Genomic DNA, 25,067 nt, shown 5'->3' with positions numbered 1-25,067 from the left:
TTTATACTCCTCCAAGGGATTTGGATCTGTTGCTCCCTAAACTTTTCAAACATAATTAAGAGGCTAGAAAAAAATCAGTTTTAGAAGGTGTGTCAATGTCAAAATAGTGGCATCCCCCTGTTACTAACACATTTTTTACCCTAATATGGGCTCAAGCTAAATGAAACAAAAGAAGACATTACATATAAACATATTAGGAATGTGGGCGTGATTACAGTAATAAAAAGAAAAAACTCTGTTGTTAAGGAAATCCAGAAATGTACTTTTGCAGATTCCTCTAAAAATTACACAGACCTGTTCGTCACTCCAAGGTGACCAAAAAATTAACTGGTTGCTATGGAGAAAAAAAACAACACAAAAGCTGCCAATTTGGAAAAAGGGATTTATTTATTCATTTGTTGTAAAATTTGTCATTTAAAACTCTGGCTCAGCCAGGGAGGCGGAGTCAAAAGGCGTTTGCAGGTCATACAACACCTCTCACAGCTTTAATTAAATCCTTTTCTTTATCCCCAGAGCAAACGAGCTTGCTTTGGTCGTCCTGGGGGATTCTTTTTTACAGAAAGCACAGGTGGGTTTTATGTAGTGGGAGAAGCAAAGGTCCCGCCTCCACAAACTCTGCCATCAATCAAATCTACTTTCGCTTTGCTTCAACTCAGCTTTGGAACTTGAGAGTGATGAGTGGTTCCACATAAACACAGATTTAACCTGCTTTTCTCCATCAAGCCGTATCTTGTAACCAAATATGAATTTTGGCATCAGGGAGGATGAGCTTGAATGAGAGTTTCGTGCACACTTCACAGAAACCAGATCCTTGCTTTTTTTAAAATGTTTTCTGACTCCTCTATTATTCAATTTCCATCTCAAACATGATCAGAGGCCACAAAAAATCAACTCTTCCTTTGAGAATTTGCCTCTTTTCCATTTTGCAGCAGAAAACATCTTGTTTTCTGTTTTTCTTCTCATTGAATGAATGTGATGCTTTGACAGTTTTGGTAAAATATTTAAAAGCGAGGAAGTGTCAAACTAAAGAGGAACGACAGCATCAAGTCCTGTTTCACTGCCGTTTAAGTCAAGTGTGTGAAAGCATCGTCTCATTGAGCTACAACTGGAGCTGAAACAGATTCAGGATTCATAGAACTTCAGACAAATTTATGTTTGTGCAGAATTGATCCAAAACACTTGAGTTCTTGATCAAAAAATTTCATAATTTGCATGTTTTCTTGCAGTTTTGTGACCGTAGCTTGTTATACTTGCTTGAGCTCCTACTTTTTTGGAGGACAAAAAGCATATAAAAGTGGTGTAAAGAGCTTCTTTTAACGCATGAATTTGCTCTGATGTGAAAGATATTCTGAACAAATTCCAAAATAGTTCTAAACTAATTTTCAATTCTTCTTAATTTATCCTTTTTTTCACCTAAACTTAAAAAAATAATATATATATGAAGCAACTGTATGAGGACCTCATTAATGTAAATGACTGAAGGCAGGAATAGAAAAATCTGACAAACGTGTAAAACCTTCAAATGATGAGGTGAAACAGGAGCAGAACAACATTGATTTAAAAATAAACCATTGTAATTAGTCAACATGGAGATCAGAAGCAACTTAAGTAATAAGAAGTTTGTTTTTTGCGCTATTTGTTCCTCTTACATTAAAAAAAATCGAATTATGACACTCCATCCATTTTCTGATCCGTGATTTAAACAGGAAAAAAAATAAAAAATAAAATTTGTTTTTTTAGCACAAAAATAAAAGTGAAATCAGATTTTTTTAAAGTTAAATCTATAAATCGTGTTTGTTTGTTTACAGAGTAATAAATATCAGTCTCTACAATCCACATCTTTTGCGGTATTTGTTAAAAAGTCAAGCTCTGTTACAAAAAAAGTTCACTCTCAAGGGGCAAATGGGAAAAACAAATAAATAAAGCGCTCAGTCTGGTTCACTTCAGCATCAAACTGCAAATGGAAACCATCTCTTATTTAGCTTTTCTCGCAATTATTGCAGTGAGATGCCGGCCTGTCTGTCAACATTGCAGCACAACAACAGAACATCACAGGAAGCATTTTCCAACTGGAAATTCCCTCTGAGTTTGTTTTTCTTTTCCTTTAATATAAAGTTACACTTTGACACCATGTGAGGATGATGTTCCAGTTCATAGATTCTACAGGAAATGAGTAGAAAGTTTTTGGGGCCATAGCAGAGAACGCTCTTGTGTGGTCAGTGTCTCCGATGGAGCAGTTAGAAGTGATTATTTTCTAGGATGTGACAAAGTACATTTTTTTTTCATTTCAAGGATTAAAAAAAAAACATTTTAGTTCCCTAAAGACAACAGTGGACCGATTTGTGTTTGAGGACTTTTACAAAAATGAATCAGAAATTATACATTTTAGGTCACATGCACCTGTACGAGGGTTAACCTGTGCAGGTTCTGCGGGTTTTTGGGTTTTTTAGGCCATTAGGGGGTCGCTGCATCTTAAGGGGAGCGTAGGTTTGTCTCGCTGTTTCCTTGAGGCTCATATCACCACTTTAGTGGAAGTCATGTACATGGAAAGTACCATAATTGTGCATGTGGTAAATGTATTTGTGAAACTACATTCACAGCGCACTCAGCAACAAATGGTCAAATGTTCATTTATATGGAACGCGTTCAAAACGTCTTGTAGCTTTGCGAGTTTTTGCAACCGTTTTAAGGCTTTATGTGCAAAAAACGTGAGAAAACTTAAACCAGGTAAAACTTTGACCAATCAAAGACTTGGATTGTGTATTGATTTAAGGATGGCAACTTTTTTAAGTCACAAAAGTGGCAACTTTATAAAAAAAAATTGATCATGGAAGAGAAATGAGTAATTGCTGTCTGTGCGCAGCTGGAATTTTATGACACCAATTATATATATATATATATATATATATATATATATATATATATATATGAATAGAGCTGTGAAAGAAAAAGAAAAAGCCTAGAGAAGGATTTAGCAGTCTTTCCAACTTTCCAACTGTAAGTGGCGGACATGCATTAGTAAACAGTAGAAAAAGAAAAAGAAGAAGTCCCTCCCTACTTGCTCAGTGTGAACTGTTGACTGTATATTGAGAACTGGACTGAGCGGGTGTGCGATCACACATAGAAAGTGCTTCACTTCCAACTCCAGCGAAATGAAGTCAATTCAGTCGCCATATTTCTGTGATATGGATGTCGCCATGTTGGAGCCAGACGACACTGATTGGTCCGAGTCGGTCTGAGTTAATGTTTCTCCAATCATGAGGAAGCTTGTTTGAAATCCACACCCCTTCTACTGAAAGCAGGCCCGGTATCAGAACAAGAATATTTATTCTGATAAATAGAATGACTAAGTAACAGCTGTTTATTTATTAATAGAAGTCTATAGGATTTTGGCTTCTCTGAACCAGCTGTACTTCCTGTTTAGAAAAGCAAGGAGGGAGGGGTCACTCAGTCCAGTTCTCTATATAATCAGTGGTGAAAACAATGGGCTAAATGCAGGTTCAAGAACATATGGTGTCTTTACGTCACACTTTAGTCCAGGGGTGTCAAACTCATTTAGGTTTGGGGGCCACATTTGTGGGCCGGACCAGTAACACAATAACAAAATAACCTATGGTTAGCTTGTTATCATGTGGTTTTTGTTTTTTTGTTTGTTTGTTTTTTTTTCAGTTGAAAAATAGGCCTCAAACAGCCTAATCACTTATTATTACACATTATTTCACAGAGGCCAATGTATTTCAAATAAAATTGATTTCAATTAAAAAAAAAGTTTATTCAATTTTACAAAGACTAAATATTTTACATCTAGGACATTAAGGAAATCCTGATAGTAAACTCAAGAATGGCCTTTTGAAAAAAAAAATGCCTGAAAAATATATGTACAAATCAAATTAAACTAAATTAAGCTTGCAAACATTTCTGAACATATGAATTTCGAGTTAACCTCCATTTCTCTACATTTCAACACATTTCCTAATGTCATTCAAGTGTGCAAATTACAAAGAAATGTCCAAAAATATTTTCCTGCATGGCTGTTTTTCCTTTGCTTCCCCTAGTGGTGGAATTGCACATTGCGGTCACTTCTTTACAGAACTAGAACTCACCACAGGAATAGGCAAGAAAGATTTTTTTTTTCCAACATCCTTATACATTTTTCATTTTCATGACTGATTAAACCATCTGGTGGGCCGGATATGTCCCCTATGTTTGACACCACTACTCTAGTCGTTGGTTAGGTGTGCGCATTGGCTTACCGAGCGGTCTACGACCTTGATATTTAACATACAGGTTTGCCCCATAGATATCCGCCCATAAGGGCAGTTGTGACTCAGGCCTAACGTTCATGTTGTACCTCAGTTTCCCTGCAGAGGCAACTAAGTTAAAAAGTCCCACTTAAAGAACCAAACTATAAAAGGTCCAGTTCATGTTTCTGTTTTAGGATTCATTCATATCAGCTAACATTTTAGACTAAATTGGTTTTCTTATTGGAAGAAGGATCTGCATGTCTGTGAGGATTGGCTTTAGCAGGATCTGACCTTTACGGCAGAAAACCTCATTCCTCCCGTTTTATGAAAACATTGAATCGAGCGGAGCTTTTCTGCATAATGCAGGATGAAGTAAAAATCCCACTTTGGTTAGAGGTGATCAAGACTTCCATATTCTATATTCTTTTTCTGTTTTTGGATCAAAAGCGTCTAATTTTCAGACATAGGCTGCCCACGCTGTCTGCGATTTCTCGGCTGGTGCAGCAAATGTCACGGCGAGTGGAGTCACAGAGGACGACGAGGAGAGTCGAGATATGACACGATGGCATAAACCTGGTCCTTTGGAATCAAGTCGAACTGAGTGTATTTTTGGAACTGCAGGTCCTTAAAAACAAAAAAAGTTCCTGGAGTATTTTACCATTTTTAACCTACAATTTTAAACTTTCCTTTAAAAACAATGGGCAAAAATATAGTCTTTTCCTGGGAAATTTGGACTAATGATTTACTGCTGAACCACATTGACAATCTTCAAGTTTTGGTCCAGCAGCTTCGGTTTTCTCATCCTTTTGGCATCGCTAAGCCTTTTGGTAAACCACCGGCAGACGAAGCTCAGCAGGATATCCCGTCTAATCATCACTTCCCAGAATCCGACCTCCCCCCAGGAAAACAACTCACCCCATAATCTTTGAGGAAGATGTATTGAGTCTTTAAAGACAGAAAATCAATAAGTTTCTCGCTTTTTTAGGTAAACAAAACTGCCTTAAAACGGGGAAAAAATCATCCTAGCTTCCACCGTAGCGTGACCTATCGCTGACTGTTCCCTTTCTGCCGAAAGGCTGCGTGAAGCTAAAAGATGGAAATGAGTGATAGAAGTCTAAAGATTACTGAAGGAGGGGGCGAAAGAAGAGAAGGGAAGGGGATGGAACAGAGGGGATATCAGTGCCTTTAGGCTCCAGCTGAAAGGATGATACCCCGATGGAGAGATAAGAAACAGAGGGAATAATAGGAGAAAGAGGACATTGGAAACAAAGAGAGTGGCTGACGAGTGAAAGAGAGGCTGAAAACGATACCCACGTTGGTTTTCTTGAGGAGGAGAGGAAAGCAGCTCCTGCAGATCTGGAGATGAAGAGATAGTGATTGAGGTTGGGGCATGAATGCAGGGCGGGTGGAGGAAGTATGGATTGCTATTGACGTCCTGTCAAAGAGCAACTTTTGTATTTTGATCCTAGAAGTCTGAGAGGCTGCAGCATCAACAACCTCGCCTGAACTCGCAGCGAGGAGAGAGGGTGTGGGAGAAGTGAGATGCCTTCAAGTCTCTCTGTGTCACAAACTATTAGTTAAAGCAGTGGAAGTGAAATAAATGAAGTGGCCTACTGAGTGGAAGCTACTTTGCGATGCAGAAGTGGGGCTTAATCAGCAGACACGCAGTTTTTAGAAAAACATAAACAAGGCAACTGGGGGGGAATGACACAAATAAGCGCTCGCAACATTTTAATGGTTGAATTATCACGAGTTTTACATGCATGGAGAAATGCGTCCCATTGGTTCCAGGATTAAGCATGACGCGCACAGCTGGGACCAGACTGAAGATGTTGCTGGGAGCGTGTTCCGCTTGTCTAGCAGGGTTCGTCTGCGTCTGGCCTTCAGCCAGCGCTCGCAGCCCCCACATGCCGAGCCGCACGCCGCAATGTCACATCACACAAACATTTCCCCGAAGCCGGGTTAACATCAGACAAGCTCCCTCCCAAAGCTATATTCATCCGGCTCAACCCGCAGCCCACGCCGTGTCACCCGCTATGTGCGCAGCCGCCTCACGAGGATCCTTCACACAAGCGCCTTCGCCGAGCCGAGCCGGACCAGACAGCCGCTTGGATCAAGCCGCTTGTCGCTGGCATGGGCCGGCTCTCCGAGGACCTCTTCATCACCTCTGCCAAAGGAAACAATAGAGACCAATCTTAGATGGGACATGTGGATGCCTTTCTGGCTCTTATGGAGATGTAAGAAGATGCATGATTGAAAGAGGAAGCTCCAGCTTGAGCTCTGTGGCACTCTGTCATGAACTGCTGGCACGAGCCTGAAGGGAAGAGAGGTCAACGGATCCAGGAGGAGGCGGAATCGATGCTTGTACTCCTCAATGCGGAGAAGTGACCATCACGAGCAGCATGACCAAGCAGTTATTGGATCATTTGTCTAATACACTGTCACTCCAGCTACTTGAAAAGGACTTTAGGCTCTTTGATCTCGCCCCAAAGCCAGTGGAGCTGGAGGTGTCCCTCTAAATTTACTGCTTTCTCTTCCCCCTCAGAGGAAAAGCCACGGTCCCTAACCCATGAAAAAATCCCACGCCGAGTGTGTTCCATATAGGCCGTGTTCACACCACGTTTTCATGCATTTCCAGTATAAACGGATGGAATATACACACTTAAGCTAAAGTAATCACCATCTTTCCAATTTTTTTTTTCGGTTTGTTTGTTTTTTAAATCAGTGTCCCCAACCCGGGGACACTGACAGTTGGTACCGGCCAATAAAGGAAAAAAAAATCTACAGTTTTTCCTCTTTAATTTATAATTTGATTCTAAAGGAAGTTTTATTTTGAAAAAACACTGGATTTTTTTTTCCACTAGGCCTGGGCGATATGGAGAATTTTGGTTTTGATCCAATACCAACTAATTACAGGGCTAGTATTTTGGCAAATGTATATTAGCTAGTTACAACAACCTGTACTGAACATGCATCAAATATAGAATATATGCATTAATAATTGCATAATACCACTATAATAAAAAGAAAAGAGTAACTAGTACAAAATTACATTAAAAAAACTAAAAATGGAAAAAAATTTTACTACTGTATTTTAAGCTTTTTTTTTTTTTTTTTATATATAGATTGACCAGGGTTGCGACTTATAATCAGAAGTGACTTAATTGTGATTTTTTTTTTAACACAAATAGGCTCATATATTTGTTATTTTTCCACTAAAAACCACTAGTCTTATGGTTTTTTCCTCTTCATTATGCATTTTTTTGTTTCTGCGCTCCAAACATATATTTAAACAAAATAAAGGACGTAGTGAAATATCATCAATAATAGTGAAAAAAACTAAATAAATGCAACACTGTACAAAATATAAAAATATAAGCACAACAACAAAAAATCCTTGCATTGAATGCATATTTGTGGCTGTCGATGATGAAGTTGCCAGATTGGGGAGTTTCCCTTACAAATTGTGCAGGTTTTTACTCAATTTGGGCTGTTTTTTTGTCCAACCTGGCAACACCACAGACAAATAGACTCTGCGCTTGCATGAACTCCTTTAGTGAATTTAAGCTCTTTACTGTATATGTCAATTATCAAAAGTATCCTGGCACCTCCAAGCATACAAAGTACACAGAAAACAAACAAATTTATAACGTGTCTTTTTGCAGAAAAGATTTGCAGTAAAACAAAAGAATAGTCTTTCATTTCAAAATAAAAGGAAACGAAAACAATCCAGACAAAAAAAAATCAAAATATGGATTTATTGTGACAGGTTTTTCCACACAACATTAAAGGAATCTATAATATTTAGCAACTGGCTGTCTAATGTTACAAGAATGCTGCTAATAAAGTTGCCCCAAACGGTGGATTCACATGTATTATCTTATTTATAAAGTTTTAGTGATTTTTTTTTTTAACCTTTACACCTTAAAAGTCAGATGAAGCTGACGTTGGCGTCTGATTTTTTTTAGCTTCCACTTAGACAGTTATGAGTGAAGGGAGAATCTATAAGAGTTCCTGCATGAGATAAAGTTGAAACAGCTGCAGATATTTTACAGATGAGTAAGATAAACTTTACCCTCAAAAGTTAAGGAAAACTAGAAGCCTGAAAAAAAAACAAAAGAAGAAGAAGTAGACGTCCTCTTTCTCGTACAGGGCAGTCCATAAAAATATTGATAGACATGTGAAAACATGGCCTGAAAAAGGTTAAATCTTTAAATATTATTGTAGTGATTAAAAATACAGACTAAAACAAGAAAAATCACTATCTAAAGTTAGATTTTTTGTTTTTTTAAGTTGTTTTTTTTGGCTCAGTGATGCTGTTCAGGGCCTGGCATTATTTTGTTGACCGCTTTGTTTCACTTTTTATTTTGGACAATCTTTGCTTTTGATCATTTGCATGTCATGTGTCATCTGTGTGAATGATGAAGTCCAATAATGCAATACAGCCAGAGGACTTTTTCGGCGTATCGTATTTTGAGCGCATTGCAAGCACGGTCCTGCTGCAGCCTCTGCAAATGGTCATGAACCCGCTGCCGCTACAGACAGTAAATAGTTTTGTTTGTTTGTGTTTTTATTTGTTTAGCTTAAATATCTTTTAAGCTCCTAACTGAAAAATGATTTTTTTTTCTAAATTCTATCTTGTTTTATCTGTAATATACTTATAATTAAATTATTAAGGGCACATAACCTTCATGTTTATATTATGTATACATTGTTTTTTGTATTGACAGGTTGATGCCTTTCAATCTAATTTCATGGTTGTCTGAACAAACACACAAACAAAACAAAAAAAAAGCATATTTCTGCTTTTCCACATAGGAAAATTCTGATCTTTTTCACCAATTAAACTAGCTAAAATAAGCCTGTATTTTGACAACAAACAGAATATAGTTAATAACATTTAAAGTATTTAGAAGCAAGTTTTTTTTTTTTTTAAGTGGGATGATATCTTATTTCAGGAGTGAACGAAACAGTATGCAAGACAGATTTTAAAATGTCCTAAACTTTTGGAAAAGTTAATTTTTTCATGCTGCAGCACTTTCCGCTAAAATAATTGGAGTTTTTGTCGAAGCATTTTCTAAATCGGTAAACATAAACCAGAAAATGCTAACACCGCACTATTTTTCCATGAACTTTTCCAGAGAACACATTTAAAACTTCTGCAGCAACATGAGGCAGAAGAGAGTGCGCAACTGAAAAATGGGCCCTGAGGACACAAATTAGAACTTTAGTTCCACCTTTGTGGGTTTTTTTCACATAACAAATGAATATATTTAAATGCATTATTAATAATGTATAAGCACATTGTCATTGCCGATGTTATTGATTATGATGATAAATAGTTTCATCCCTAATATTAAGATGTTTTTTAATTTGTGGAAACTGTGTTCTTGTACTTTCTGCATTCCTGCTCTATTTTTGCAATTTTTTTCACGGCAACCTAAACTAAAAAAGTGTAGTTTGGTTTATTTTCACTCTTAATCTAACCAAAAATATTGAATTATTGTTTCTATTTTTCACTAGCCACACCAAGTAAGCAATTAAAGGTTCTATATGGTTATTAATACACCTAATTTTTACTTTTAATTCTTTTTTCAAAAAAATTTTGTGAGAAAACGTAAAAAAAAGACTTGTGCAGTCCCTTTTTCAGTTTTTAATAATTATTGAAGTTGAATTTTCATTGATTCTGTTTGACTGCGCTGTCTGCTGCCGTGAAGCGAGACGCTGCGAGGTGCTGCCAGGAAACCTCAGAGCTCAGCCTGTCATCTGCTCCTGCAGCTTCAGCCAATATTGCTCCTAGAATAAAGATGAGCGCGACATTTCTGCAAAAATCAGCCAAACAAGACGTGGCCCTGACACGATAACAAGCGTCGCCTCCCCGCAGGTGAAAATAGGAATCATAAGCAACACAAATGATCAGTTACTTATCTGTGGTTGTCAGGACAGCCGTCATTCCATGTTCAAACGTGAGCTAATGACGAGCGAACCCCGTTTGCTCAATTAAAGGACTGGTGGTCTGAACTTTGGGATAGCTCTGCGTCAGCCTGCTGCTTCTCTTCACTGTCTCTTCAGTCACGATGGTTGATGTGTGACAAAAGCTGTGGCTGCCAACCCACTCACCATTCTGCAGAATGGTTTTCAAATATTAATTGGAATATTCCAAATGACCCGTCCGTGTGTCCTGAAGAAACTCCTGCAGACGTTTGAAATAAATTGAAGGTATTTTTCTGGACTGGATCAATGTCGTTGTGGTTATTTAGCTGTTTCCACACTAAATCAAGGCGAGTACTTTGTGAGACTGACAACAGAATTAACTCATCTCATGAAATCAGTTTAAAAAAGGTTATTTCAATGTGGCAGAACACGAAAAACGAGAATGGGGTTTGACAGAGAGAAGCTGAAACTTTAAAAGGATGTAGGTGGGGTTGCCAAAACAAGCTGCTGCTGTGGTGATCAAAGCAAACCAGCAAGACAACTCGACCAATTTAAACTAACAAAACACAGCCTCAAGACTGAAACCAACCTGTTTTACCAATTTAAAATGAAGACAGCTGACTTGATCTGAGCTGCCGAGAACCAATAAGACACGTTTGTTAGCTAATTTAACATGGATTTCCATAGTCCGGTGAAATCTGGCGATTTATTGAACGGTCATGCTATGTTTTTACGTCAACCCGTGGGTGTCAGGCTACGTTCACACCGGGCAACCGACTGCTTTCAATTAAAACTCTCTAAACATGCGCATATGAGTGTCCACGGTCAAAATTCGCTATGCAAATATACTGTATAAGTCAATTTTTGGTTCTTTGTGCAAAACATTTGGCGCCCCCTGCAGGGGGGACATTTCAGCCAGGACTCAAACAGGGTAACTCCTGATTATAAAGCAAACACACTAACTGACTGCACCACCGACCAGAAAGTAGGAAGATTTTAACTATTAAAGGTCTTAAAAAAAACTACTAGATCGCCTGTTAAATTACTCTTTTTCGACCAAAATGCAGGGGAGTGAATTTCCAAGCAATCTTATGAGTGAAACAGACAAACCTCTGCTTTGAGGCCCTTTTTATTTTCTTTTTTTATCATTAAAGTTTTAAAGAAGCACTAGCCACACCCCCTTTCCTCCCCCTACCTTGTTTGGACAGCAGCAGCGACAGGAAGGGAGGGGCTCCTCACTGCAGTAATTAACTTTTTAGTTACTTTATTTACGTTTTTTAATTTTACCTTTTTTTTACATAAAATGATAGGTGGTTCAAACGTTTAACAAAGAGAAAAAAATATATTTATATATAAATATTATGCATTGGCGCCCTAGGCGGCTGCCTAGGTAGCGTAAGCCCAGGGCCGCCCCTGGTCAACAATTCGAGGTAAATTTCCACTGATCTATAGAAACTATGTTTGGCTAATTTCAGCTAAAAACGGCCTAATCATAATTAAAAGAGCACTGGGAACGCTTTAAGAACAGATCAAAAAGATGATTAAAGTCTTTTCCCGATGCATGCATCTTGCAGGTTTGAGCATCGGTTAACACACTGACACGAAAAACATTCAAGCTTTTGATGACAAAGCACTACAGTTCACTCTTGTGTTTATATTTTGCTCTGGTTAAATGTGCCGCCCTCTCACTTAATCAAGCATGTTGATTAAGCCTCTAATTTGCAGCAGTGGAAAGGAGGAGTAGATAGGGGGGAGTATTTTACATAATAGGAGTGAGTCATTGCCGAGGATTACAGTGTGTTTCTGTTTTACATTACTTCATTAGGGCTCCCTCAGATAACCTTTCATTTCTCATTATGAATTTTCGTTTTATCCGCGCCTGTGTCTAAGCTGCTGTCGACAATGTGCGGCGCCGTGGCAGAAGCCCGTGAAGAGACAGCTCCCCTACAAGTGGAGGTCCACGTGATTAAGCGGTAAGCCACAAGAGGCCGGGCTTTACAATGAGGCTTGAACAGCTGAAAAGCACTTCAAAGCTGCGCCACAAATCACAGACAATGTCCTTTCATTTGTTGCAATAAGGAAGTTAAATCAGCTAAAAACAATAAGCTCTGATTTTAATTTTCAAACATTGTCTCTGACTCTGAATCATTAAACTTCCTGATCATGTCAGCCTTTTAGTATTTATTTTTCCCCCCAACGTCCTCTGAGGCAGCTGCGTCTCACCGCCACACACCACAGTGTCCTTGAGCAAGACATTCAACCATCATTTGCTCTCCTTGACACACGAGTTTCCTCCTCGGCCACTTTCTACGACTTCGAGTGCTGACGGAAATTTCAATCAATGTTGAGCGACTCCTAAAGTAAACATCACTTTCAACTGCTGAGGTATAAACAGTTAAGCTCAAGAGCGTTTCGTTGTGTTAAAACTCCTACACCCCTCTGCTTTTTAGAACGTGTGAATGAGCAAATACTTTATTTTGTTCAAATATGCCCAAGGTTAAGGCTGGGCCCTTTCTCCGCTCTGAGCGATCTCATACATGTTAATTTTTCATTTACTTATTCGGTTTTCAGCATGAATTTCCTTCATTTAAATTCAGTTTCTAATAAAAGTGCCAATTCACAACCAAGGTTATCTGAAGGCGCCACTTAAAAGGCAATAAAAAAACATTACTCAGGGCTTAAATAGTTACGATTGTTATGATCCAATTCATCTCCAGAAAGGTCAGATTGTTAAACTGTTGCATCACGATGACTGACAGATTACAGCAAAGGGTTTTCGGTGCAATTCCAGTACCGAGGAAGAAACGAGTGGAAGAAAGATATATATAACCCTTTAATAAACTGTAAGGAAGGTTGATGATGTTCAAAGCATCTTTATTCCAAAAGTATCTACGGGTTGTTTGTCAGTAAACACACATGTCACATACACTCGTATGGGGGATTGACCTGTATGGGTACTATGGTTTGTTTTACTTTTCCAGGCCCATAGAGAGTTGTAGAAAGGAGCGGTTGCATCTTAAGAGGGTCATAAGTATGTCTTGTATTCCCCTTTGGGTTCAAGAACTGTCATGAAGGTTCTTGTGTTTGTGGTAAGTGTATCGAGAAGTATTTGCAAGACTAATGTAAGTTCATCTGTGACGATCTTGTACGATACCCGATACTTGCCCCTTACTGACCACTCAAAAATCCCACACATACAGGGTATATATGTGATACCTAGTGTATTTGCCCATAGGACAATCATAAACGGACCACACAAACTACACTCTGTCTAATTTCCTCACTTTTTACAGTCAGGTTTATAGGAGAGCACTGGTATCACGTGAACGGCACTAACAAGCGTTCTTGCGAAGGATTTGGCAGGGTCAAAAAAAAGAAAATCTGTATGACATACCTGTGTCTCACCTACTTCCCTTACCATTGTACAGTATAAGTGTTCAACTGTAACTTGCATCATACATGTGCATGAACGCTTTCACTCTGCAGACATACTAAGTGGTCTACGACTTTGATATACCGTACAGTTTCGCAGGTTTTTCAGTTTATATCCACCCGTGAGGACAGTTGTGACTCAGACGTTTGCAACAAGTATAGAATTATGTCAATGACATTATAGTTAAATACAATTTGTGCATAAAGAAATAACTAAAAGCAAAGGTTGACTTAAAGCCAAAGCAAAATCATCAGACAGAGCTTTATTATGATCACAACAACGGCCTTTATAAGTGACCATCAGATTTCCTCTAAGGCTTGTCCGTGTTTTAATGTTCCTACCGAAGGAAAAAAGAAAAAGGATGGATGGCAGGACTAAAAATTGCTATGAAGCATAAACAACTACTCTAATGTAGCAAAAACTACTATAAAGTATGATCAACTATACACTACTGTAAACTTTAAGCAACTCTTATAAACTACAAATAATACAATCAACTATACACTACTCTGAATTTCTATAAATGATAAACTACTATAAACTAAAAACTACAGGAAACTATAAATAATAAAATCTACTATAAACTACTGTACAAACTAGTATATATTGCTACGCCCCATTGTTCAATGTCTGTACAGAAACTCACAAACCAAAGGTAAATTCATACCGACACCAGTAACTTTGACGACATCGAGGAGGACCGGGGAGAGGAGGAGACGTTCCCCATCGGAGCGGCCGTGGTGCAGTGGTAGGGCGGTCGACTCCTGATCAGAAGTGAGCGGGTTCGACTCCGCCTTGCCCGCCCATGTGTCGAAGTGTCCTTGGGCAAGACACTGAACCCCGAATTGCCTCTGGTGGGAGGTTGGCGCCAGTGTTCGGCAGCGTAGCCACCACCAGTGTGTGAATGTGTGTGTGAATGGGTGAATGGGTCTGTGACTGTGAAGCGCTTTGGGCCCTCAAAGGAGGGTAGAAAGCGCTATACAAGTATACGCCAGTTACCATTTACCATTTTGTCTAGGAGTCTGGGGTATAGCATACATGTAAATTAAAGGATATATGTAACAAAAACACAAAGAGAATGGGTCCATACAAATATAACAACATTTACTGTATTTACAAGAGAAACAAGCAAACAATTACTAAATGTGAAGCAAAAAGGCTTTAGGGTGAACCAAGGCCAAAATAACAAACAAAACCCAAACTAACTCAACCAGGGAGCCTACCTGCAAAACAAAAGTAAAATAATGACAAACACTAACCTCCCTGGACTAACATGAACAGGAGAAAAGATACACTAAATAAAATGGCAGTTCACCCCTACAGCTTCACTTCAGCTAAATACCAAACACAAACACCAAAGAACGGAGTGGGACTTAACAAAATACCAAAGAACTACAAAGTGCACACAAGCTAAAACACAGGTAGAGAAGAGCACCGAGCTGCAGTGGAGACAGGGTCCAGCCCAGCTCCCTTCTCGTGGGCTGAAGGTCCAGATGGTGGTTTTAAAGGCTCCCTCCATCAGCTGGTGACCAATGGGAGCCACACCCTCCAGCACCACACCTGAAAATAAATAAAGACACACAAAGATCCAACAACACACAGGAGTCCGACTCTGACAAAAATACACAGAACCAAAAAGGACGAACAACAATATTAACTACCACAAACCACTATAGACTAGTATAAACTGCAATACATTTTCAACTACTATAAAGTATAAATAACTACACACTAATATACCCATAAGCCACTATTAACATTAAACATTATGACCTATTATCTTCTGTGTTCTTATGAGAATAAAGATTATTTCAAGGTTTTACCAGTAATATTAGAAATAATTAGATTAAATTAAAAATATTACCACACTCCCTTTGGGGAAATAAAAAAAATCAATTAATTACTTTTCTGTCATTCATACTATTATTGGTTATGATAGATCTAAAGACGCCTAGGACTGAGATGTGAACTTCCTGTGTTCTGCTGAGGATGCTGAAGGATCTGCATGGTGGTTTTCATCTCATGGAACATCTTTTTTTTATTTTTTAAATCAACTTTAGTCTCCAGAGCAGAAACCAGAGCTTAATCTTTAATGTTTTCTTCTTCCAACTAAACCTTATAGTGGGTAGGAAAAGATAAAACTGTACAACTAAGAACTCCAGCATGTATACTTACATAAAATCCAGGGTGCTTTCCTTTTGTCGGATAATAGACAGCAAAAGAGGCCATCAATAATGGCAGAGAATGTTCATTTTTAACTTCTGAGGAACTGTACGGTATCGTAAAGACCGTATGCTCGGAGGTTTTTCTGTTTCAAATCCCTCGTGGACGGTTCAGTTTGCTTAAGGGGCTTCAGAAACAGCCCCCTCCCTCCCCCAGGGGCCTGGTTGCCTTGTTTTTACATAAAACTTTGATTTGGGATCAAACTCCCAGATGAAATAATCAAAATATTTAGTCAAAAGCTGAATCAGAAAGAAGTTTGTACGGACAAAAGCTCTTCCATCAATGCTTTTAATGAAAGTAAACAAGTCTGGTTTCTGTCAGTTCTGTTCGTTTTGACGCACAAACAAGCAAAACCCTTTTAGGTTTGGTTAATTATATTATTTCTGAATAAAGTTGTCAAAATTAAGCAGCCATGACAGGACCTTTTTCAGCTTGCCAAGCTTTGTTGTTGATGTTTTTGTTGCTTTGGAGCTTCAAGCAAACGGCGCTCTTTCTGCTTCGTGGCTGGAGGACTATTTTTGTTTCTCCGGGGTATTTGTAATTGTCACCCTCCATCACCCCCCCCCCTTCACTCCTCCCCCATCGTGCAGGCTTAATTGCAATCTGTGGGGAGTGATGAATTTGGACACCAGACACCAAACATGAGCTGCTCGCGAGTCTGAACTGGCATATTAAAAATCTGCTGGAGTTTCTGCAGGGTTAGACTGACATGGCAATGAATTCGTTAAAAGCCACAAAAGAGATATCTATGGAGCTGCCCCTATTATGGATTAGATTAATGCGCCAGGCCTGTCATCTTTTGTGCACAGTCTGCCATAATTGAAACTTCAGGCTTTTAAATTTTCTTTTAATTGTCTCGTAAAATGCTCAGCCCGCGCCCGGATCATTATGGCCTGCATCGCTGCAGATATTAGCGGGTGACCGTGTGACTTTTCATCAAGGAATCTCAATGATAAATATTTATTTGCGTACAAAACGCTTGCCTTAAATTATTGCCCTTTTAGCTTCTTTTATTTCCTCCCAAGAAAAATGAGTTTTCTCACTTTTGCTGCAACAATAAGAAGCAATTAATTCTTTGGGTGTAAGAAACGAGCGCCATTTCAGTGGAAGTGGATTATAGTTTTGCTGACTTTGAAAAGACATGAAAGCTCAAGCTGTTTCTGTTTAGCAAAACAAGAAATGTGTGTTTGTTTACTAAATCCGAACAGGAAAAGGTTGTTAAAGACCCGCTCCGATGACAAATCATGTTTTTTGTATCTGTAAAGCTCACTGCATCTAAGAATTGACAAAAATTTTGGAGTTAAGATTGAGATGTTTTTTAAAACATTGGAGAAAAAAATATATATATATTTTTTTAACGAGATCATAGCATAATTTGGTTCGGTTTTGCTAGCAATAATGTTATCTTAATATTGACTTTTCCATAAAAAAGCACCTTATTTACCCACTGTCTTTAATTTGATCCATACATTCTTACCCTGGTGTAGCTTTATGAGGATTAATTATTTATTAATAGAGTTTGCATTCTCTAAATAAAGCAAATAGTCATTAAAAAATAAATTACCATTGAGTCATTTTTACCGTAAAATTAAGAAAATTAGCTAAACTTGTATCGTTTTTGAGATTTCATGGAGGCAGCCATTTTGAAATGGGCATAAAAACCCTCTACTATGACGAGATATTGTCTTATTCTATTTGTTTGTGCGTAAATATTGATTTGTAGCTCATACAAAACATGCGAGCATAACTGTGTGCCCTTATAAATGTGTTTTCACATGTACAAAAATTACAAAACACAATTTATACACACACAGCTTTAAATTACAGCAGCTTAACACTAGAATCCCTGGAACTTTCAGCTTCTGCTGCAATGCCCCCCTCCCCTTCTCAAAGTAGTGTTGTGGTGATCACCTTAAACCATCAACAGTGACTTCCTGATTTCGCAATGCAGATTGTAAGCTTTAAATTTGCAGGTAAAAGAAGTATTTTTAACACAGACAAATACAATAAATGACAAACTGGTGAAATGGGGGAGGAGGGGGGGGTGATACATTTTTGATGCTTTTAAACCATGAAACATTGTGTTTATTTTTAAATTTTATTTTTACCTCAAAACTGTTCAATGCAGGGAAAATAAATATTTTTAACACAGACAAATCCAATAAATGAAAAACTGGTGACATGGGGGGGGGAGGTTGATCAATTTTTGATGCCTTTAAACCATCAACAATGACTTCCTGATTTCGCAATGCAGAATGTCATATTTAAATTTAAGTTTGACATGCATTCCAGATTCCGCCACTAGACGGTCAAGTGGTTATGGCTGCGGACTCACATTCAGAAGGTCATGGGTTTGAATCCCGCTCAGGAACAGTCCACATGAAATATTTGTTTTTACTTTTAAATTTTATTTTTACCTCAAAACTGTTCAATGCAGGTGAAAGAAATATTTTTAACACAGACAAATGCCTTTAAACCATCAACAATGACTTTCTGATTTCGCAATGCAGAATGTTAGGTTTAAATTTAAGTTTGACATGCATTCAACATGCTGGTTGCCTTTTTTGAATTGGGAAAATTGTCTTTTTACAGATGAAGGTTCCTCATATTTCTCTTCTTCAACAATTAATAGTTTATTAGTCTACTTATGAATAAGTATCATGTGGAGAGGATGTTCTGGCTGCAAATCCATGTACTGGCATATCCTCATCATAGGAGGAATCTGAGAAGATGAACTCTGATTCCACAACAAAAGAACCGTCTTCACTGCTCCCAGAGTCCACATCGAGGATTATTTGAAATAGAGCTAATAGAGCGGGCCCTTCCTCTTCCAACATTTTTGTGCACCAGAGCACAAAGCAAGGTCCATAAAGACATGGAGGACAGAGTCCTGACCTGAACGCCATAGAACACCTTTGAGATGAATTAGACCGAGAGCCATACCTTCTCCACCAACATCAGTGTGACCTGACCAATGAGCTTTTGGAAGAATGATCCAGAGTTCTTATAAATACTCTCCTCAACTTGTGGACAGCCTTCCCAGAAGAGTTGAAGCTGCAATAGCAGCAAAAGGTGGAGCAACATCATATGGAACTCTGGGTTAGGAATGAGATGGAACTTTAGTTCAAATGTGAGTAAACGCAGGAAAGCCAATACTTGTCCACATGCATCAGGTAACTACAACCCCCACACAACCTGTTAGTTCAAATACACATTAAGTACTACATGCTGCATTAACATATACATGGGCAAGTTAATGGCTCATCAATGACCCACCATGACACAACAATGGGCTCTCGGACTAAAGGGGGGGAACTCTTCCCTGCGCAAATTTGCGCAGGCTTAGGAATTCTAGTGTTAAGACAAACTACAAATACAAATCTTTAAAAAGCACGCACAAACGACCTGATACACACACTTTCTGTGAATGGGAACCGCCGCCCGTGGAAGAGCTTCATGGCGAAGGCGCTAGCAGAGAACGAACAACCGAGAGAGAGCAATGAGAATAGAGAAATTTAAGTGTTGAGTGTTTTGAAAACACAAATTTTTATTTTTTAATATTAATTATCGGGCATATCTGTTTAAAAAAAGAGGGAAAATGTCAAGTTTTCACCAGATTTTATTCACAAACTAAGTTCAAAGCAGCTGATATGAAAACTCTGATGACTCAGCATTCTAGGAGCATTTAAACGCAGCATTTACACACAAATGTAAAAAGATTCTCAGACCAGATTTGTCCATAAGCGCAGTTTTGTGTGTGTATCAGACGATTTGTCTGTCATTTCAAGTTGTGTGTGTGCAAATGGTATTTTGTATGCTTTGTCCATGTGAATACACAATTGCAAATACACCCAAAATGTATTGAATGAGTTCGAAATCAAGGATTACGCACACACAAATCGAATGAGACTTCATTCTCTCCATATTCTACTGCCTCTAGTGGAATGATGATGAATTACAGGGCAGAAATTATGCACCAAGTTACATTCGTTTGGTTTTTAAGGAAAGTTTATATCATCCTAATGAGATTGAAGTCTCTGAAATTCATCTATCAAATATGACATTAATGGTTATATATGGTCAACATGTTCTTATGGCATTTTTCTGAAGATGGAGGAGATAGAAGAAGAAAGTTAAGCTCAAAATTGGGTTTCTTCATTTTGAATAAGGATCATCTAGGCGTACAAGAGTTTTTCAAACTTACTTTAATACATCTTTCATTCACAATCACACGACTTTCACAAGTGCTTTATTTCTACATTACAATTAATCTCGTCCGGATACAAAACATCTAGTTTCAGGACACCTTAGATGTCCTAAATGCCGGAATCATAATGTCTATGTCAGAATTCCTGCCATAATCCCTAACTACTAAAAAACGATATAGTGCGGGACTAAATAGTGCCCTGGATTTTAAAGACAATTAAAACATGATGTCACAAAGTAAAAATCTAATTGAACATTTCTCGACATTTTTTTATGACTCCACTGTGTTCTGATGGTGAAAATGTGGATGGTTTATTCAAAAATTACATTTAAACACATCTTTTTGTTTGAAATTGTTCTACCCCAATGCATTGTGGTCTATATTTACTAATCTAGTGAGCATCGATGCATGCTATTTTTTCACAAAGACTTCTAGGAAATTTGTATTTTCTGTATTTGGGAATCGGGAGCAGATGAAAATACAAAAAACGATTGGTGGGACACAAACTCTGCTGATGCATCCACTTGTAGACGACTAGATCCATGAACGTCTTTGTTTTTCTTGTCTGAACTGGCATTTGGCTCCAAACTTTACAGCTGGATAGCTCCATGGCTAACAGGAGTGTGTGTAAACAGATGGGTGACAGGAAAGGGGGTCGGGGTTGCTCCACATTGCAGAAACTATGTCTTAGAAAATGACAGTTTTTTTTATTTTGACTAAATTGGCATAATTATGATTTTAAAGACCACTATTAAATTAGATCAAGAGATGATGGGGGTCAAGTTTATGTAGACGGCTTCCTGTGAAAGCCTCCTGGTTAAATCGTTTTCCTAAAAAGCCGTGGAGCGTTTGGAGAGGCCGCCGTCTGTCCATCACTGGCAGATCTGTTTACTGCTGATAATCTTATCAGATTCGTATTCGTTCATCATCTTGTCTCTGCAAATCTCCATCTCTGCGGCTCATCATCCCCCTGCGAGGGCTAATCCCAGCCATCACTCATTTCGTCTGCAGGGCTGAAGATCCGTGAAGTGATGATCAACGTGTCCCGGCAGCAGGTGGAGGACTTTCACGGCCCGGAGGACTACTGGTGTTTATGCGTCGCCTGGAGCCACCTGGGGACCTCCAAGAGCCGCAAGGCAGCCGTCCGGATCGCCTGTAAGCAACTTTGATTCCGAATTGAATTCCCTGTTTCTGCAAAGGTTATTTTCCCCGCCGACCTGCGGCGTGAGAGCTGTTGCTACATCCGTCCATATGGACAGAAGGTCGCACGTGTCACAAACTGACATTTCGGGCTCGCCGCTGTCGTAAATGCAGACTGTTTGTTGTCCTCCGCAGACCTGAGGAAGAACTTTGAGCAAGACCCTCAAGGCACCGAGGTGCCTCTGAATGGCATGATTGTGCTGCACTGCCGTCCCCCAGAGGGAGTGCCGGTGGCTGAGGTGAGACCTGCTTGCACTTCAAACAAGTAACATTTTCTCCTGCGTCGCCTTGAGAGCAGCCGTCATCTGTCTGGTTTACTCGCAGCACAGCTCAGTTTTCATAACAGAGTTTTATTGCTCTCATCTGCAGCATATCAAAGAGCCCTCTGCACTTTCCTCACTTCAGCCCCCAAGTCGTAGGAATCCTTGGATGGTTTGGCGTTTGTTTCCTCATAACTGAACACGCGTCTCCTCATGTATGGAGAGCAGCCCATGTTATTGACGCTTTAATTTTCGCTGGGAACAGGAAAATGAGGCTGCTGTCGATTGGTGTGCTGTGCCTTTCTCTGATGCTGTGTGCCTCCATGCAGAGGCTCAGCAGGCAGTTATGTCAATATCACACACTCTGTTTCCAAGCTTTTGGAGCCTTTCCTTTGGTTAACATCACAGCCTGTGATCCATACGTAAACGAAACGGCTGAACGGGCTGGAACCGTGGCATCGGGGCTTTCGTCTGCGTTACTGTTATTGTGCTTTTATCTGATGACCAAAGTTGGATGCTGAACGTGCATGAAAAATCACTAAAATCGTCTGCACGCCTTAGGCATGTCAACTCTTTTTTCTGTTTTTTTTTTCTTTTTTTTGGAGTAAAATGCACAACCCCATCCCTCGAAGAACGTTGCCATAGCAACAGTGCATGTTTAGGTTCTATGAACATACAAAAATTCTGTGTGAAACAGATGATGCAAAAGCTCTGATGGTAAAAAAAATATATATATTTTTTTTCGTTTCTGATTCCCCTAAAGTCCTGGTGAATTAACCGTCGGAATTAGACCGATGGATTTGTGCTTCTGTCAGCTTTAAAATAATGATCCTTAAAGAGATTTCCTCTTAACATTCACAACACATAAATAATTTTTCGACAATCACAACCCAGCGACGTGCGTCTTTTCATTATTGCTCATAAACTGGAAGAATTTATGGCTTAAATGAGGAAAAACTTTAAGACCCACTCAATGAAAATGATGTTTTTAACACGTTCTTGTGGCACTTTTCTCATGAAATTGTATTTCTTTATCACAAATTGTATCAGGAGCAACTGAAAAAATGCAATTTGATAAAGAACATATAAAACAATCTCCCTGATTTCTCCATTCTAATGCATCCAGTTGCAGACAAATCGATCCATGAACGTCTTTGTTTTCCTCGTTCGTTCACCATTTTTGTTGCACCACTAATGCTAGCTTGGGATTGTGAGGAGCTTTAAGCTAGCGGGAGAGAATGTAAACAAAGGGATCATGGGAAATGAGGCTTACGCCTGGTCCACACTGGACACTGGAGGACGCTTGCATTTGGCCCCCTTATTAACCTTTTGGCCTCCCCAGGTGCGGAGGGTCGCGGTCCTGCTGCACCGTGCAGCAGATCATTATCATGTGCGTGAGCTGTGAGCGATCCATGTCAATTCTGGGAGGAAGTTACATTAAGATGCATAAGAAATCTGGTTTATTGTCAAAATAAAACAAATTTTTCAAAATAAAATGTCACGATTGACAAATGGGATCATGTTTTTGCATCTAAGCAGACTGCAGAGGTAAACATGCAATCACAACACAAACACACACTTCTCTCTGTGTGTCTCAATAACAGATACATTAAAAAAACTATAGGCCTACTAACATGGGGTCATATTTTTAGGTTATTAATTTACCCATAATGGCAAAAACAAAAGAAAACTCTAGCAGAAGAGCTCGTTGGCCGTTGCAGAAAAATGCGCATCTGGTGTGAATTGCAGGAAAGAGCGGATGCTGCACGCCAGCGTGAACCTAGAGTCACTCCATGGCAACAGCTCCGCCCACAATTGAGAAGTAGATTTTTAATGAATACATGGACATAGTTTCTACATTCACTCTGCAGAAACTATGTCCTAGAAAACAACACTTATTTTTAGAATTTCGCTCAAAAGCTTCAAAATCTTAATCAAAAGACCACTAGGAACGTCTTTAAAATACATCAAAAGATGATCGCAGTGGGACAAAAAAATGTGAATTTCACATAAAGTTCAGATTTAACCTTTTTAACCCCCAAATGCTTGAAATCATAACGTTTGTAAGCTTTTGAATTAAATAAGGTGGGAATAAAACGGTTTATTAAGAAACATAAACCATATGTTAGATTCATAAAGTAGGGCCCAAATATATTTTGGGAGAAGAATATGAACCTTGTCTTAATAATAATATTTTTATTGTTTTAAGTACATGTTTTGTTGGGGAGGTTTGTCACTAAATCTGCACAAAAACTCTCTTCTTTTGTGAGACGAATGTGTTTGTGCACATGCCCTAAGAGATAAACAAACTAAAAATATATAAACTGCATTTTTCTGCTCATAATAAATAGCATATGTCATATTGATACATGTGTAATGTATTTTCTTTGTGGGAACTATTTCCACAAAAAAAAAGATTTACCAAATATCATGCCTGCTTTTGTTTCCGGCAAATGTAAATTCCTAACAAATGTGTTACAGTTTGAAAATGAAATAAAAACAAAGAAGTATGACGCTTAAAAAAACAAAGATCCTGGATTTCTTTAAGCTTTTTGCCACACCTGTAAGCCTACTTTCTTTTTTTTAGAGGAAGGAAATTGTAAAATAGTCCTAATTTAAAGTCTAATTCTAACAATCCGTTGATCTATTTATAAAGCATTCCCAGTAGTCTTTTGTTTATGATTATGCAGTTTTTAGCCAAAATCAATAAACCTGTGTCAGTTATGGGACATAGTTTTTCCAGAGCGTCAGCAATTGGTTTGAAATTCACCTCTGAGTTTTGGGCGGGACAATCAGTGCGGAAAAAACCGCGCCCCTCCCTGGTGCTGAGAGCTCAGAGCAGTGTATCTCAATTTTTGCTCCTGATTCACAACAATTTGAATAAAGAAACACACAGTTAACCAATTTTAGTCTTAATTTTCATCATATATATCCTCCACCATTAGAAACGTGCTACGAAAACTCTGTTTTTATAAGAATCTTTAAAGAAATTGGCACCAATAAATTGCAGAAAAACACCTTAAAGATGCTGAAATTGAAAGTTTTGTTTTTCCTGTTTGCATCAGTTTATATCTATTTACACTTCTGAGTTTTATTTTGACTTTATTTAACACTTGTAAATAAGTGATCCAAAATCCTAACCTTAAAAGCATCACTGAAGGTGAATTCACTGCAGGTCACAGAGGTACTTCTGTGAGCGCGGGGTCTACTGTGATGAATCATTCAGCTCACACAAATGGAGCATCAGTGTACCACGAGGTTCCCCAGTGCATTGTGGTCATCAAATAGCCAAGTCCTCATGCATTCATTAATGCTAGTCTGGATAACAAAGAAAATGGTCATGGTAAATAATGCAGCTTGCAGGCTTTCACCTGATTTTGCACCTAAATCAAAAAAGGTGGAAAGTAGAAATTCGAGCAGCTCAATTCGGAGTTCAACGTTGGGCTTTATATGAGTTTCGACAGGTTAAAGCTTCTTCTGGAGCAAGCACAGACGAGCTTTGCTCAGAAAGCTCTAAGATACAGTTTTATGGAATCGAGGTCATGATGCCCTCTGATCAGTGAGCC

The 25,067-nt window shown here is 38.7% G+C and overlaps 1 protein-coding gene across 2 annotated transcripts in view; it reads left to right on the top strand.

The window, feature by feature from the left end:
• Positions 1 to 21,032: 21,032 nt before the first annotated feature.
• Positions 21,033 to 25,067, top strand: part of LOC112163497 (netrin receptor UNC5D) — a 79,697-nt gene continuing 75,662 nt past the window's right edge. For both annotated transcript variants that reach the window (XM_036214516.1, XM_024299923.2), the window contains exons 1-2: positions 21,033 to 21,196; positions 21,377 to 21,480. In XM_036214516.1, the coding sequence (XP_036070409.1) occupies positions 21,073 to 21,196; positions 21,377 to 21,480 (228 nt within the window). In that variant the 5' untranslated portion in view covers positions 21,033 to 21,072. The remainder of the gene's footprint in view (positions 21,197 to 21,376; positions 21,481 to 25,067) is intronic.

Source organism: Oryzias melastigma, linkage group LG12 (assembly GCF_002922805.2).
Source record: "Oryzias melastigma strain HK-1 linkage group LG12, ASM292280v2, whole genome shotgun sequence".
Classification (NCBI taxonomy): Eukaryota; Metazoa; Chordata; class Actinopteri; order Beloniformes; family Adrianichthyidae; genus Oryzias; species Oryzias melastigma.
The sequence above is the reverse complement of the archived record's forward strand: the minus strand, read 5'-3'. Positions and strand labels throughout refer to the sequence as shown.